The 16,686-nt window shown below is 39.9% G+C and overlaps 1 protein-coding gene across 2 annotated transcripts; it reads right to left on the bottom strand.

Annotated features, from left to right (window-relative positions):
- Window positions 1-389: 389 nt before the first annotated feature.
- Window positions 390-16,642, bottom strand: usp40 (ubiquitin specific peptidase 40). Of its 2 annotated transcripts, none has more exons than XM_008399750.3 (31): window positions 15,951-16,642; window positions 15,788-15,855; window positions 15,007-15,120; window positions 12,492-12,656; window positions 12,252-12,398; window positions 12,009-12,152; window positions 11,487-11,615; window positions 11,246-11,362; window positions 10,910-11,017; window positions 10,607-10,813; window positions 9,810-9,948; window positions 9,553-9,634; window positions 9,166-9,337; window positions 8,996-9,080; window positions 8,820-8,890; window positions 8,318-8,730; window positions 7,586-7,736; window positions 7,383-7,443; window positions 6,334-6,387; window positions 6,050-6,138; window positions 5,794-5,880; window positions 4,982-5,018; window positions 4,804-4,868; window positions 4,401-4,475; window positions 4,084-4,311; window positions 3,333-3,451; window positions 3,156-3,221; window positions 2,838-3,048; window positions 2,655-2,750; window positions 2,467-2,561; window positions 390-1,567 (listed from the first exon to the last, which is right to left on the bottom strand). In XM_008399750.3, exons 1-31 carry the CDS (start codon window positions 16,144-16,146, stop codon window positions 1,477-1,479), a joined length of 3,882 nt encoding a protein of 1,293 aa, XP_008397972.2. In that variant the 5' UTR covers window positions 16,147-16,642; the 3' UTR covers window positions 390-1,476. The 2 variants fall into 2 exon arrangements, with proteins under 2 accessions (XP_008397972.2, XP_017158122.2); XM_017302633.2 differs by having other exon boundaries at window positions 9,810-9,945.
- Between the last annotated feature and the right edge of the window lie 44 nt (window positions 16,643-16,686).

Genomic DNA, 16,686 nt, shown 5'->3' with positions numbered 1-16,686 from the left:
AGTACAACCTTGTGAAATTTTATAGGACACCAATTACTGTCCAATTAGTAAAAAGAGATTGTAAAAAGTATTATAAGTGGGTTGCCAACACTGGGAAGTTTGTTAGTGTATCTTATTTTTCATTATTAATAAAGGACACAAATTGAAAGATTGGGTTTTTCTTGTTTTTTATAACTGCGTGATAATGCTGCTGCAATAAAACTTAGATTCAATTCGATTCAAGGTTAATCTTTCTTCCAAGGTTAAACACCACAGTGCACACTGCTATGTCATCATTTTGGTGACGTTCGAATATCTGTGGCAAATGTCACTGCAAGTCAAAGATTACTCTGAGCAAAGTTCTTAAAGAGCAGCTAAAAAAAACTTCACCGATTGCAAAACACTCTGAACACAATTGTTATATAACTTTATTAGTCATTAACGGCTTTCTGCAAAAGCAGTTTTACATTGATATAAACACTGCAACGATACAGCAAAACGGTCCTTACCAGCAGAGATATGACCACTGCTATTAATAATCAAAATGGGATACAAAAAAGTGATTTTACTGTTACTACAATGCCAAGAAAACAAGACGTCTGTTTGAAAATTCTTGCCAAATTAAAAAAACAATAAAAAATTGCAATCACTTTTCCCAAAAAACAAAAGAAAATCAGTTTCATTTCCCTCAAAGTCAAATATATGCATGCAAATAAAACCTGAAATATTCCTCAATAAAATTTCAGAGCTCACATGGTTACATTTTACCGTTCTCAAGCAGGATTTACGGCTTGGCAATAAAATTTCCCATCAACCAAGTGTTAAACTGTGAGCATTTAAATGTAAAAAACCATGATTAATTTTGAGAGAGCCGGGCGACAGTTTACAGTAAGGATAAATGGTGAAAAGCCGAGCTTAAAAGAGGTAGAAGAAGACGAGGAGAGTTGGAGAACGAGGTAGGGAAGACAGAGCAGCAGAGAAGCTTCTCTACATTAAGGCCCATCTCTCATCTGCCCTGAAAACAAACGTATCAACAGTTCCTGATCATGAGTGGCAGTCTTCTGTTCATGCAGCACAGTGGCAGGTTTATGTTTAAAAAGTGGCCTTAATGTCATCTTATATAAAGATGTAGATTTCTGAAGGACAAAGAAAAAAGTCCCCTGATTAAATTGTTACTTAAACAATATATTGTTTGAACAAGTTTGTTTATAAACAAAATACATAATACAGAAACAGTCCAAAGGATGAAATCAAAGTTTAAACTTTTTTTTTTTTTTTTTTTGGACGAATCACCAGGATAGGAACCAGGAAGGTTTTAGTGTTTATTAAAATGCTGTGAGACAAATAACCGTTTGCAAACTGTGGTAGAAAAAGGGAGAAATGGCACCAGACTTATTTGGCAGGATTGTCCAACAGCAACATGGCATTTTAGTTCATGTGTGGTGTGATGTCATAGGAAGTCCTGATTTGTCTGTGCGTCAACAGAAAAGAAGGATGCTATCTGAATACTCCGACGCTGATGGACAGCGGCACCTCCATCTTCCTGGATTTGGTTTTCCCAGCGCCATTGGAGGCGGCAGCCTGCTCTCTGCAAAATAAGCAAAAACAAAGTGTTTTACCAAAACGGAGGAGAATAACCGAAACACGCATTTCACGTTCTGCTGGCATTTTCTAACGCATTCATCTTAAGAAACATGTTGAATCCATAAAGGGGTTACAACCATTTTCCAGGATTCGTAGCTCGTCTTAAAATCTCATATCGACTTGTATTTTATAATTTTACAATAGAAAAAAATATATATTTTATTTTTTACTTTATTATGCAAAACATAAAAAGGCTAAATTGACAAGACATGTCAAAAATGACAATAGCAATAATAATAATGGTATTATTATTGTAATATTACTATTACATTAAAAATAGTAATGTCATTATTACCATTATAACTTTAGTAAAAATACTATTACTAAAATACTAATAAAATAAATACATGAATAACATACAAAATACAATAAAAACAAATAAGAATCAGCATTTCTCAAATTGTCTTCAAAAATCTAAGTAATGCGCTCTCTCAACTTTTTCAATCAATAGCTCCTCTTAAATTAGGGTTCAAAACTCTTTCTGCAATTCTTTAAATGGACCTGGTTTAAATCCTAAGCAAAGTGTTCATACTGCAGAGTTTTTTTGAAATTTTACAAACAAAATAAAGGCATCACAGAACTGTGTTTAAAAATAGTATGTGGATTTTTAATTGTATTGTACACAGATTAATGGAAAAAAGGGAAATAGCCTTTCTTTTTACCCTGATTTGGGAGCTATTCTCACCCTCATATCATGTCATGACTTCTGAAGATAAGTTTGTCGAAACTAACAGAAAAGTTTAAGTTTTGGGTTAAGAAAAATATGGAATTTTGATATAAAAATTGAGATTAGGATCCCATACTCCCCAGTTGATGCACATATAAAAGAAGAGGAGGTCTCACCCTTTCCTGCGTTGCTCTGCCTGTTCCCTGAGCCTCTGCTGGCCCTGCTGGTCCTCTGCTGTGATGAAGTCCCTGTTGTTGTCAATCAAAAGGTTCTAGGGGGGGGGACAAAAACTCTCAAGGACCAGATATAACACTTCTAATAAAAGACCAAACAGTCCATTTAAAAAAAAAGGCTTTATTGATACCTTAATGCCGATTACGTCTCCATCTCTGAGGTGAAAAGGTGGCCCCAGAAGAGATTCTGCCTTTTTCTTTTTCTTCTTTTTGGAAACCTGTTGAGTCTGAAAGTAAAAGACAAAAATAAATATTACATTACTGGTAAGATGTCAAACAACATTTCTGCCAAACTTTCTCTTTTGTAGAGATACCCAGTTGGAGATTTCTTCCCAGGCGTGTTTCTCCGGCTGGCGTTTGGCCAACAGCAGAGAATCGGGAGAGAGGCCATAGTGTGCAGCCAGACTGGTGCGCAGAGATCGAGGAGTAGAATCGTGAGAAGCGTCCCAAACCAGCTCTTCTGGAGGATAGTAGCTCCTCTCCCCTGGAACACCCATCTTTATCTTCAGCAGCACTTGTTTTGGCCTTGTAAATCAGCAAGAAGTGAAGAAAACACGGGAAAACTCAGCATTTCAAAAGATCAAACGTAAACAAAGGAAGAGGGTAAAAAAAAATTTAAAAGTTGCATTCACCCAAGATCTTCTTCTTTTAGAAGACACTGCACACAAAGATCTTCTCCGTTGGTCAACTTCAGCTTCCTGAGCACAAAGAAAACAAACTATGTGGGGAAAGACCAGCTCAAACATTCTGCATCTGTCCACAAATAAAACCCAGCTGTCACCAACAATGTGTGAATGAAGCTTTCAGACCTGAGTGTGACTTGTTGTCCTCGAAGGACGCGTGTGAGCCGCCCTCCCTCCATCTGCCACACGCGAAGGAAGCTAGTAACGGGCACGCAGACATCCTGAAGCGTTGGCAACGTCAACACCTGAAGGAGCGAAAAGAGCATCTTACAGGGAGCACTTCACAATTAAACATGGATCCACATTACTACCACATTCAGCCTGAAAGCAAAAAATATTCTGAAGATGAATCCACAATGGTCACCTAAGCTAACCTATTCAAAGCTGATGGAGTCTGTACCAGGTTTTGGGAATTAAACAGAAGGTAAAGTCTTAAGAGTAAACAGAAATGCTCTTACAGGATCATCATAAACTGATTTAAAAAAAGAAAAAGAAACAAGCATTTCCTTAAACTCAACTTTTGTTCTAGAAAGGCACAAATAAATCATACAGTGAGCTGAATCAGTCGGTTTACAGCTTAATCGCTTTTTAGAAAATCTGGTCCTTTTCCAATCAATGAAGTTAAGAACTCCCAGGATCGCGTTAACAGCAACACTCTTCAGTGTGGACGCCGTTACTGAGCAATAAGCATGTTGTTTCAGATGGGAATTAACATAAATGTATTACAGTTACCCTGGCAGGGTCTTTAATTAAATCTGATCACGAATCTGAAGAGGGAACTAAAGATTAGGGTGATAACTAGGAGACCTTCCAACCTCAAAAACATGGAGCTCATCACTAAAGATAAATCGACAACACACCAGTGGGAACACCTCACCTGAGTCTTTAAGTCCTCCAGCGTGGCGTCGTCAGATATCTCCACCTTCCCGACGTTTCGTAGCTCCGCCATGTTTTCGCCACAAAGAGAAATCGACTGAGCACAAGACCCATCTGTATTCTCCGCTCCCTGCATCTGCTGCTCAGCAGAGCTGTTTTCTGAGTGCTTACAGTCTGCTTCCACAACGCTCATATCCACATAAAGCCACACAGAAAGCTTGAGAAATCCCTGAGGAAATAAAGATAAAGAAATAAAAGTTAAACAGGGAGGCTATGAAGATTTGTCAATAATCCAGACATCCAGGGATATTCTGATACCTTCGGAGGCAAAAGTCCTTCAGTAACAACCAACGTCTCCCCACTGCTAATCTTCAGCTCTGACAAGGAGGCATCCTGGGAATAAAAGGTGTCAATATGTTGCTCCTGAGGATTGTAATCATTTTATGAAGGAGAATCAATCTGTCCTACGTTTGTTCTCCATGTATATAATTTTATGACAAAAACATGAAATAAAATTGATCATAATATGAAATACTTTAATGCCATCTGTTTTCTGTATAAACACTAGCATACATTTTTAGCTTCAGTACCAACTTTCTCAATGTACACAGCTTAAATTTATTGTGCAGCTTTACAACATTTGTTTTGTGCAGTGAAGTCCCAAATACTCATTCAACAGTACTGATATGTGCGCAGTGTTTAAAATCCCGCATTGATTCACCTCATCCATCAGCGGCTCTCCAACCTCCTCACACCAGTCTAGCCTCCTCAGGTGCCAACTGGTACCTGAAAAGCAGAAGATCAACCACTGACCAGCTAATGAACATGCAAGGTGTAGTAATAGAGCAAATATACATGGTGACAACAAACGCAAAAGAGAAGGAATAATGAAATCTTACCATCAAGCCCAACAGCATCCAGCATAGCTCTGAGACACTAAAAATACAATAAACATGATAACTTTAAATTTGTGCAAATTACGACGAACAAGTGCATCTTCGTTCATTAGAATATAATTAAAAACAGTGGTGCATCCAAGCATATTTATGGAAATTAACATAAATTCAAATGCAGAATAAAACATTTTAAGCATTTATTTATGTTAAATGTTATTATTATGAAACCCCCAAAGTAAGTTTCTTAGAAAATTTGTATTGTTAAGTAAATGGCCTGCAAAAATCAAGGGGAAGGTTGCCACCTTCACAATTGTCAAGAAGTTGTCAAATAGTGGTGCATCCAAGCATGTTTATGGAAAGTTAAGTGGAAGAAAAAACTGTGGTAAAAATAAAATAAAATAAAATAATAATAATAAAAAGATGCTATGGAACAAGGATAATATAATCTGTGAGAGGATTGGAAAGGAAAATTCAGGTTCAAGATTGTGGGATAGTAACTGGACTGCCATAAACAAATATATCAATGCTAAAAATGTAGCATTACTTGTGTTAAACATCAGAAATGGCTAACCTGGATTAAGGAGAAAAAAACAACTGAAATGTAAAACAAGACCCCCCAACAAAGTACTGAGTACATTATGGATGTACTTTTCAGTAAAATTAACTATTTTCAAAAACCTCCATTTGGGGTTTTCCTGAAAAATATTGTAAAATATGCATGCAACGATGATTATAATCCAGTTTATTATGAAAAGCTTGTACTTAGCTGTAAGATTTAATAAACATTAGGAAAAACGTCTCTTCAATTTCCTTACTTCTTTAACAGTGAAAGTCTTCTCCACTATTATATCCATCTCCATGCCAGCAGAGGGTGCCGAGCCCACAGTGAAGTGTAAGAACAGCTGAAAAAGCACAGAAACAAATTCTCTGAACTTCAATCAACCCACATGCACTCACGCTGCCTTGATTTGTTTTACGATGTCGGAAACTATTAAAAGTTCCGTCTTTTTCATCGTTGCAGCTGCAAGGAAAGATTTTACTGAAGAAGACAAGAAAAAAAAAAAAGCACACCTGTGATTCCTTGGGGGCATTTCCCGGACAGAGAGTCAACGTGGTCATGAGTCGCACGCCTGCATCCCGAACGCTCAACTCCTCACATACTGTCAGGAAAACCGCAGTGAGTCAGCGTATGTGCAATTATGATTTTTTTAAAAATTAACATTCAAAGACAGATTTATGGGGGGTAACTATCAAAGACTTTCAGCCGGTCAGAGTTAGAGAAAGTGTCCCTTGATACTCTAAAGTAAGGGGGATTTCCAACTCAAATGGCCTCCAGCTAAGAAATGAAACGGTACCTGGAGGAAGGAGTTTCCCAGAGCAGTCCACCTGCCTCAGACAGTACTGCGCACCTGCTCAGCAACACACACAGAACAAGGAGGTAAACTTACAGAAACCAGAAGTTACTAAAAAGGTCCAACAAATAACTGTAGTTGACAAAAGCAAACTCTCTTAAAAAGTGCTTGTGCAAGTTTATGTTTAAGTTATATAACTGGATGAATCCATTTGCGTTTTCTACTTATTTGCAAATGAATGTAGACAGTGAAGGTTGCAGACTGAATTATTCGTTGTTATTATGTGTATGTGTTTTTTTTAAATTTGTCTGTTAGAGGTTCTGAACTTGGGCGGTATTATATAACGATATAATCCATGTTTCTGTCTCATATTTGTATGGCATTAAAAGGATCTGGAACTTTTGTTTCTCCACTGAAAGCTCTGGTTTGCACAATAAATGCCATGAGGGTGAAATTTTATGGATGATACTCTGATGTCCCATTCTCCTGAAGGCAGCACAGAGCTGCACCACCAGAAACCAACAGAAACACTGAAGAGAAGAAGAGTTATGATTAATGTAGTTACAGTTCTATCCATATTTTAATGTTGCAGAGCTCAGTCGTTTTGCAAATAGTTCAAAGTTTAAACTGGCATGTTGAACATCTTTTATCTGGTCATTTTGTGGAATATTAAACAACTAGAAAATGGCAAAGAACAAGAATATTTTTTCCACTCTGTTTGGCTGCTGTTAGGCCTACAAATTTTAACTTGAATGTTCATTGCATTTTTCATAGACACCTGTGAAAATAATTTCTATTCACATGGCTTTTTTGTTCTCTGGGAAATTATTTTTGATGATAAATAGAGCATAAAAATCAAAACATCTACAATAGTGATAGTAATCTTAATAATAAAATAAGTGCAAAGAAGCCTAAAAATTCTTTGGTGGGGGGCGGTGAGGGACCCGGATAAAGGCCTAGGGGTCGCTGGCCCAAAAAAGGTGGAGAAACACTGGTCTAAGGTGTATTTCTGCTGCAGGACTGCAATTATACATTATTTTTGAGCATCTTGCCTGAAGGTTGCTCCTGCAGCTGCAGCTCCCAAATGGCTCTTTGTTTCACTTCACATAGCAGCTGTGGCAGGACAAATTAAACAGAAAGAAAGCCGTTTGGGTGAGGGAACATAATGCAAAAAAGAAAAAAAAAAACAAGATTAAAACAAAAATAACAAGATTAAAAAGCAAGTGAGATGACAAGACAGACATTAATTACTGACCGTATTTCCTGTGGCTGGAACCTTTACTTTCTTCCTCTCTTCCTCTTGTACTTCTTCACCTCCTTTTATCTGGGTTCGAAGCTCCACCTGGAGCCAGCGGCAGTCAGACGGCGTGGTCACAGTGACCACGTCTCCATTCCGGGAGAACACGCTGAGCACAGTAAAGAATACTGCTGCTAGACACAAACAGGAAACTACCCAAACATTCAGTACCTTACTCAAGTATTAATACCCCAATTCGCTTTTTCACATTTTAACAAGTTAGAAACAAAGGCTTCAGTGTATTTTAATTGGAAATGTGGGGAAGGCATGTGCAAGTGTTGGTTGTCTATGTAGGCCAAAAAGTTCGATTTTGGTCCAATCAGTACTCTTACAGGAAAGATTTGTGGCGTAAAACTTTCAGCAATCTCTCACCCGAGTTGTGGTTCTCAGCAATTTACCCGAGTTTCTATGACTAATGCTTGTTTAGGGGGATCTGAGTAAAAGGGGCTGAATTCAAATCAAATTGTGCATCGTACTTTCGGAAGGGTGGCGGTTTAATTACAAAAAGGAAAAGAAAAAAACTTTGAAAACCACAAGTGAGTTTTCTACGGCAAAACTTTGTGTTTGTCCATTGCAGTAAATCCAAACAAAAATCCACTCAAGTTTGTGACTTTTAGCATATCAAAATGTGGGAAACGTCTGGAGGTATGAATACATTTCGAATTAAACACGCTGCGCAAGAGAGCTCACCTGCTGTCGAACGACTGCGGCTCCAACACCAACACAGCATCTCCGTCTTTCAGCGACAGCTCCTTCAAAGTCCGCTGCATGTCGTCGGGCGGAAACACCCTCCAGCCGCTGGCGCCTCCTCCCTCCCCGGCCCCCTGACCCCCGACCTTTCCTCTGTTATGTTCCTGACACAGAAGACTCTCCCTCGGCTCCCCCAGCGCCTCCCTCACCTCCCCAAGAGTCGCACCACCCGCGAATCCTCTCGCTTCCCTCTTCAGTCTCGCACCCCCGTTTTCAGAATCGGAGTTGTCTGCTGTTTCGCACTTGACCCCGTTTTGCGCCTTGTGCTCCACGCCTTCACTCAGGAAAGGGCGAACGACGGTGAGTAACACCGGCTCCCACTCGGCTCCAGTTTGGACTGCGGCACCACAAACCTGAAGAAGCAAAAAGCACGGCCGTATGAGATTTTGTCCCTCTCGATAAAATTCTTAGAATTAGACCCATGTGGTGACTTTTTCCTTACTTCTTTACCATTCCACACAAACAGGTCAGTATTTGTGTGGATTCCTGCACTGTACAGGGAGACACTGTCATCTGTGAAAAGGAAAAATACAGTGACGGTTAAAAACAAACATTCTTTAATATAGTTTTTTTCCCGTAAGGTGTTTTTTTTAACTGTTATTGCCTGTGAAGTCTAACCTGTAAGAGTATTGTAGAGGTGTAAACCTGCAGGTAGACTCTTGGCTACACTCAATGCCATATCTCCTTCCCAGAGCTCCTGCATCTATATTTTTGCAACAACAAAAAAATCTTAATCTTCACAAAGAGTTTCAGAACACAACAGTATCCGTTTATTGGAATCACAATACGTGATAAATGGTGAGCCGCAGATCGCCGATGGTTTTCCTCCGGTCGAAGCTCAAGTTGATGCTTCCGCTTGGCTCCTCGCTGAGCGGCTGCAGGACTCCATTGACTGTTTTGTAGAAGGGGGCCAGGTGCAGGTGCAGCTCTACTGTGTTATTAGTGGCATCAAACTCCTCACTACATTGAAAAAAAAAACAGAAAAAAAAACATGTTGATTCCTCTCATATGTGCAGAACTGTCCACCCTTAGAGCTGCAATATGCAACATTTAAATAATCTGTGAGAAGATCTTCTACAGAGCAACTGAACCATAATGACTGAGTCAGACCCGACTATGCAGCTGTGCATGTAATAACAGAGCAACTTGTTTCACTTGTGTGCTTGTTTTGATACCGCATCTGTTGCAGCCTCTGGTTTTCATCCTGGGCCATCTGGATGAAGTGGGAAGGAACTTTATACTGTGGATTGCTTAGAGCTGCAAAAGTAAAACAAAAATAATAATAATAATAATCATCATCATCATAATAAAAAAACATACAAATTTAAGTACTGCTCCTGCAGCAGATGTACTCTATGTTTATTGTATGATCAAGTTGTTTTAGGGATGTAATTTTTTTTAAATCAGAAGATGCAAGCAAGTTACTTTGTACCTTCACTGGGCCTGTACAGCCGCGTTTTTCTGTAAAACAGCATGTAGGCGCTCTCTTTGCCCTGGAACTGCTTCTCGATCTCCGACTCCCTGATGGAGGTCACAGTGGAGTCATTGAGGTCAAACCAGTGGCTACCCTGCTGTCAGACAGGAGGACGCGCCGTGAGAAAACAGCCACAAAACGAGTCAACAAGACAGGCTTTAGGTTTTCTGTGGGTCACGCTTACATAGTTACATTGCAAATTTTATGGCGTTTTATGGCATTTTTTTTATGGCAGAAACTCTAAATACCACCGAGGAAGAATACAAATGTGTCCTTCTGTTCTGACAATCATTTTCAAAGAGACATCTAAAGATAAAATATACTTTTCCAACGCAAACAAACCTTTGGAGCCAGGGCATCCTATAAAAAGATTGCACCGGTAAGTGCTTATTTAAGTATGTAATCTGGAACTACGCAGAGTCTACATTTTTTTGAAAGTAGTGAACAGATTACTAAGCCTGTTCACAAGTGAGACTTTCAGCTGCTTCCATTCATTGCCAATAGATTTCACATAGGAGTGCAAGCAAAATCTTAGAAGCTTGTGGTTTGTGGTTTGGTCAAAACCACAAATTATCTCCTGGCTTCATTCTCCTCACTGGACAAGTCAAAATAAAACATTTTTAAAATCTATTTAAAAAAATCTACTTTTTTTTTTAACACAACAAAAAACCTCAGATGTAGATTCCTCATCACGTTTAATCAATATTTTAAGAAAACTGAAATGTGTGATCCGAATGGGTCTGTTTCTGCAGTACCTCTGGTTTTGGTTTTGGTTTAGGCTTCAGATTTTCCTCTGGCTGCAGATCAGAAGCTGCTCCGTCTGAAGCTGTTGAGGGTTCAGAGTTTGTGGTTTGCTCTGATGGAGCCGAGGCATCAGTCGCTGGGCTCGGAGGGTTTGCTTTCAATGCCACTCGAGTCCCATTGGACACCAAAATGAAAACGTCACTGTGTGACTGCAGGAACTAAAATTAAACAAATTAATGAAAAAGGCAAAGAAATTGGATTAGATTAAAAATATTTTTTATAAAAATCAATATAGGAGGAAAAACTAAGAATACCTTCCCAATGGGACCGTAGGGTTTCCTGAACCTTTTGCTCCAGGATGATCCAGTTTTATCCATGAGTTTTTGACCCAGCTGATCCAACAAAACGCTTTTTGATGACTCCTAGAGAACAGAAGAGGTACTGCAGTTTAAATCTTTACTAGTCACAGACTGCCAGAGTTTTATCAGGAATAAAAAAAATTTAGAAATAGCACAATATCCTGAATCCCAATATCAACAAGACTAAACTGAAAATGTTCATGGCGCTAGCAGTGGAAATGTGGCTTAGTTGCAGTAACATTCAGTCATGACCTTCCATGAAAGTTTGAGGGATTAAAAAAAACAACCTACCTGAGCAATGATTGCAGTAATGATAGACAACGGGTCGCCTTCCTGCACTTTTTGCTCAGATGACTCCTTCACTTCCTCCTTCGCTTTCTTTTGAGCTTTGGGTTTGCATTCCTCTTCCTGTGAACGAAAAACAGAGGTGATGTCTTTTTTGATGTGTGCATGCCTAAAACCAAGTGAAAGAATCTACCATGCAGCAGCAGTTTCTTAGTTTGAACAAAAGTCAGCATTTTTTTCTCCTCACCGGTGGCTCCCACTGTCCAAGCTCATCAATATCTTTGATGTAAACGTGGTAATGGCCGCCATAGCAGCCTCCCTTATGGATAATCACCGAAAACAGTTCATATGTGAAGTCAGAGTCCTCTGCATCAGTCTGTAAAGAGGCAAAACCAAGTATTTCAGAGAAAGATCATAGCAGAATGATGCATTTAGAGTATTTATTTCTGTTAATGTGCTGGCCTCAGCCAATGCCTTATGCATCTCCTCCAAACCCTCAAACCAGCTGCAAGTTTTCATTGTAGCTGTTGCATCATCTTCTACCACATTTTTTCCTTCCTCCAAACTTTCCAAACATATGCCTGGCTAGCGGTGTGAACTTCCAGCTTCTTTTAGCAGTGACCTTTTTGCTATAAACTCCTTATGTTCATACATAATATTCTATATTTCTCATTAACCGAGTCTTGGGTTTTCATGAGCTACAAGCTACAATCATTTAAATGAAACTTTAGAAGCGCTGCACGTACAAAGAGGAAAATCTTTCCAGTACCTGTTCACAAAAAGGTCGCAGATTGATAGTGAGCGGAAAGGCGTAGCGTCCGGTCTCCTTGTATCGCTCACATTTGGCAAAGTCGAAGCTGAATCTCAGCAAAGACACGGTCATAAACGGGGGCAGCTGCTTCAGCTTGGCAGACTGAGAAATGGCAAAGGAAAACATTTTTGATAGTAGAGAGAATTTATTTTTGAAAAGAAAGCACTTTCTCGGATTATAACGCGCGTCACTGGTACTGACCTTGGCAGCGGTGACCAGCCGGGAACACTGAGCGCAGCGATAAAGGTTGTTGCCTTCAAACAACTCTTCCTCCACAAACATGTTCCACAAAGCCTCCTCCAGGCTGGACACGCCAGAAACGCACACCGTCAGATCCAGGAAGTCCTCCTGCCCACGACACGAAAACGCATTTAAACCGAAAAGGAGCAGACGTGGAGTTTTAGATTTTCTCTACACGAGGGTCTTCGTACTGCAACACACCTTCCTCTGGCTCACGTTTCCACACTCCTTACATACGATGCTGTTGACAATGGTGCCGTGGTAGAGGCGTTGGATCAGTGTGTTGCCTCTGGTGCCCACCAGGGAGTGCTCCAACGCACTGAACAGGATCCTGTTCAGCTCCTGCACGTCGTGCTGATTCGTCCCCTTGAAAGGACGACGAAAAGAACGGTTCAGACGAGGAGAGGCTTTGTTTTAGTTTGTACGACCCACGAGACCCCATGATGAAAGAGACAGAACTAGTGTAAAACTGGTTCAGTTTTACATATATTAAATTGAGTTACAAACTTTGTACTGAGCCAGCTGACTCTTTTGAAGTATGATCTATTGATGTCATATAAACACAATTTATTCTACTAATGGAAGAAGAGAAAATGAAGTAGGTAGAAAATATTTCCCAGGGGGCAAAAACATCCTGAGGAAGAAGTCTTGGTTTTGTGCAAACAAAGCTGCAAATGTATGCAGCTTTGAAAAGGCAAAATGAGTGAAAATGACTTCCACTGGAAGTCCTCCAAAAAAAAAAAAAAAAAGACGTCAGCCCAATTTTTAAATAGTCTGATGCACTTAGAAAGCAAAATTGTGCTGTAGCTTCTCTGCAGAGGTGGCCAGATGAAGCCTTGATGCCTTCTGGCCACCTGGTTCTCAAAAGGGTTCATTTCTTGAAGCTTCATGGGCTCAAAACCCCTACTGGAATGTTTTTTTTGGGGGGGGGGTTTGTGAATCATTTCATCAATCAGTAATAAACCCACACTGTCCTGAAATGGTACCGGCATAGCAACGAATAAAATATATTGGAATGTATCAATTCATCTTGCACATGTGATCAGCAGCTTTAACTTTGAGCATAACGGGTACTTAAAAAGGTAATACAACAGAATCTAACATTTCTCATCAAATGTTTCTGGATAAACAATTAGTCAAACTTTTAATAGCCTGTCCTGAATTAGGAACGGTTCCAAACTGCAGCAGTGCCAACAAGGTGAAGGATTTTACAACTTGAGGGATTAAATAGAGCAACAATATTTTTGTTGCACCCAACATCTTCTGCCAGTAAAAAAAAATTCATGTTGCATTCCAAAAAACAGCTTATTAGAGAGAGTGCAATTACTTTATCGAGAAAGCAACAAGCTTTCTGTGAGTTTCAGCAAGTTATATGTGGGAATTTGTAAGCACTTTAAGACATATAAAATTTATTTTAATTATACAAAATAACTTTTGCTTCTTAACTGAATAACTTGCATAATGGATCTAAGAAAATTAATTCTAATTATCCACTAAGGTCTTAGCTCTGGTATGTGACCTCAGTGCTCTCATGCTTTTATAGGTTAGCTAGCTGCATTGCCTTCAAAACGAATATAGGCAGCAAGATTTAAAACTTTTAAATATACACTTAATGACAAAGGAGCTGGTTTTGTCAACACATGATAATGTCTTAATCCAAAGCCAGAATTTTAGCATATGAAACGAATAAATGCCAAAATTAGAGCTGATTATGATTAAATGTAAGACTTCTTGAAAAACGTTGAGACCCTGTGATCAAACCACAGCGTTCAAACATGGAGGGAAACTTTCTTTTCCCTACGGGCTCTAAAAGCACCTCTATGCCCGAAAAACTTGCAAACACCGACCCGCTATGTGTGAGCGGTTGTACGGTAGTCTATTTATAAATCATGCCAAATGTCTCTTTGTGAACCAATGACGCTTCAGATGCTAGTGACATCATTCGACACTCGCTGTGCTGCACACAACCACACTTCGAAGCCTCGATGTCCAGTTATTGACATTTGTTTGCCATTAAGACAATAAAGCAAAGCATTGCTTATCAGAGCACGTTGGGGTCATCTCACTGAAATCAACAAATAAAAACACTTTGGATGGTTTTCATAGAAAATACAGGTGACTGACTATGTCATTAACATTTTACAGAACCAGCTAAACATTAAGCAAGATTTGCATAAACAAATGTCAAACTAGAAATCACTCTCAGCAGATCCTTTATTTATTTATTTTTTTTTGCCTCTTCATTTTTGCTTTCTACAGTTGACTAGTTTCCATTTCTCCTTGTGGTGTGTTGGGTTTTTGTGTCACATCATGTAACTTCGTTTTACAACTTGTCAACATTTACGTCAATTACTATATGCCAAGTTCCTTCTCACTGCCAACCAGCGGTTTTTAAGAGTACAGCTGCTTGTTTGATCACATCGCTGCATGTATTTTTCCACTGGAAAATTGGGTTTGCACGCCCTATGGCAACTTGTGTCTCTGTAACTATTTGTTCTCCTTCCTCAGGTAATAATTTGGCAGCTGGACGGCCTCCAGAAAGAACTGGAATTCCAGTCAGGTTTCTTGGGCTGACTACAGTACAATAATGCAAACACGTTCCGTACTTTTGAGCATGCTGTGGCTGATGTTGCTGCGGCATAAGATCAATCACCGAGAAAAAAAAAAAAAAAGAAGAAGTGTAACGTGAGCCTCTCCTTTCTCCCCCGTCACTGACCTCGGTGCTGTTCCAGCCGAAGCTGTCGGTGAGGTCGGTGGTGGAGGCGCTCTGCTGGTCCACCAGCAGCAGGCGGGCAAACAGTCTCTGGAGCTCCAGAGGGATCACTCGGACCTGCAGGGAAAAAGAGCAAAACTAAGTCAGCCTTAAAGCTGAACCAGGAACGGGATGACAGTTTATTGTTTCGCAAGGCAAGAGACAAGTAAAAAGAGAAAAAAGAAAACACTCAGTCTTCTTTTTGAGGGTGCTCCCTTGGGTTCTCTTCTCAATTTATATCAACAGCATTACATCCTTATTTTACAGTTGTAAATCCAACCTGTATGCCAGTGATATAGAGTTGTATTTTAGTGTTGGCTCTAATCAGTCCACAATTTAAAACCTGCAAATATGGCTCTCTTAAAATCATACCGACTTGAAACCATAAACCTTTTACCGATTTCAACATTGTTGATTATTCACTTGACAGTTGTCATATTTTAGTTTGGCTACCTGAAAGACACCAGTATGTTACAATAGGAAATGTTCAGACTTCTTTTCTACCCCTTTCCAAAGGAGTGCCCCAGAGTTGAATCCTAGGACCGTTTCAGTTCTCCAGTTATGCCAATAAGACAAAATCTAAAATTTTGATGGACCAAAGAGGACCTGACATTTGTACAATGTCAAGTAAATATTAAATGGCCAAATGGGCCAATAAAATATCCCCCCACACAATTATTCCATCACCACCATCAGCCTTTCAAATATGACAGGATGGATCTGTGCTTTCATTTTGTTCACTTACTTTAGCCCCTGGTTTGTCTTTATCCTCAAGACACCCCAGTTCTTCTGGCCCCAAATTGAACAGCTCCTCTGCAAACACACCAACAAAGACGAATCACTCAGAAAAGAGTGAAAAGAGTCACCTGGTGACCTGTTGCACAGGTGGGAGAGTCATCTGACCATACCTCTGAACTCTGGGGTGAACAGCAGAGTCTGGAGCAGAGAGTTGAGGTAGCACGTCCCTCCCTGATTTTTAATGCCGCACAGATTGCTTCTCCCACGGGGTGGAGGCGGCTCCTCGCCCCCCTTGGCAGTTCTTCCTGTGGCGGAGGTCGAGACGAAGCCCTCATCCTCTTCCTCCTCAAAAAGGTTTCCGAACATGTTGAGTTGGGTTTTATTTCCGCGGTTTGCTCCCAGTAAAAACCCCGTGTTAGCACTCCAGTGTTCACTCTTGCTATCTCATCTTAGTCTTCCCGAGCTCCCGGTTGACAATTGTCGGACTGACTCGAAAATAAGATGAATTCACGGGGCTAAACATCGCGACCAGGCCCTGGTGTGAACTCGGTGGGTTTCTGGTTGATTAAATCAATCGCAGTTTTGAAAAGCCCAGCGAAAAGAAATATCTCAGTCTGTTTCACAGCAACTCTTCATAAAAATAAAAAAAATCACAGCACCGACTTATCCAAACAGAAAAACACACACTGAACTTAAATTTTACTCAAAATGACTTCGAACCCGAGCTCTTTCTTCCACTGTCAGTCTTAAAACAGAAAACAGGCGAAACGTAAATAGAAACACCATAGCTGAACTGTAGGCGGCCATGTTTCATGTCGGGAGATACTAAAATGATGCATTGTGGTACTTGTAGTACGTCGACCAGTCAAACGCGAACTAGACAGGAAAATCGTTTAAAAATAATAT

Source organism: Poecilia reticulata, chromosome 22, assembly GCF_904066995.2.
Source record: "Poecilia reticulata chromosome 22, P_reticulata-male-v2, whole genome shotgun sequence".
In the NCBI taxonomy this organism is placed as follows: Eukaryota; Metazoa; Chordata; class Actinopteri; order Cyprinodontiformes; family Poeciliidae; genus Poecilia; species Poecilia reticulata.
This window is presented reverse-complemented; position numbering and strand designations above follow the sequence as displayed.

Coding starts and splice junctions, on each gene's coding strand:
- usp40 (XM_008399750.3), bottom strand. CDS start 16,146: ATGTTCGGAAACCTTTTTGAGGAGGAAGAGGATGAGGGCTTCGTCTCG. Junction 15,856..15,950: donor GTTCACCCCAGAGTTCAGAG/GTATGGTCAGAT, acceptor GTGTGTTTGCAG/AGGAGCTGTTCAATTTGGGG. Junction 11,616..12,008: donor TGCGACCTTTTTGTGAACAG/GTACTGGAAAGA, acceptor GCCTCTTTACAG/ACTGATGCAGAGGACTCTGA.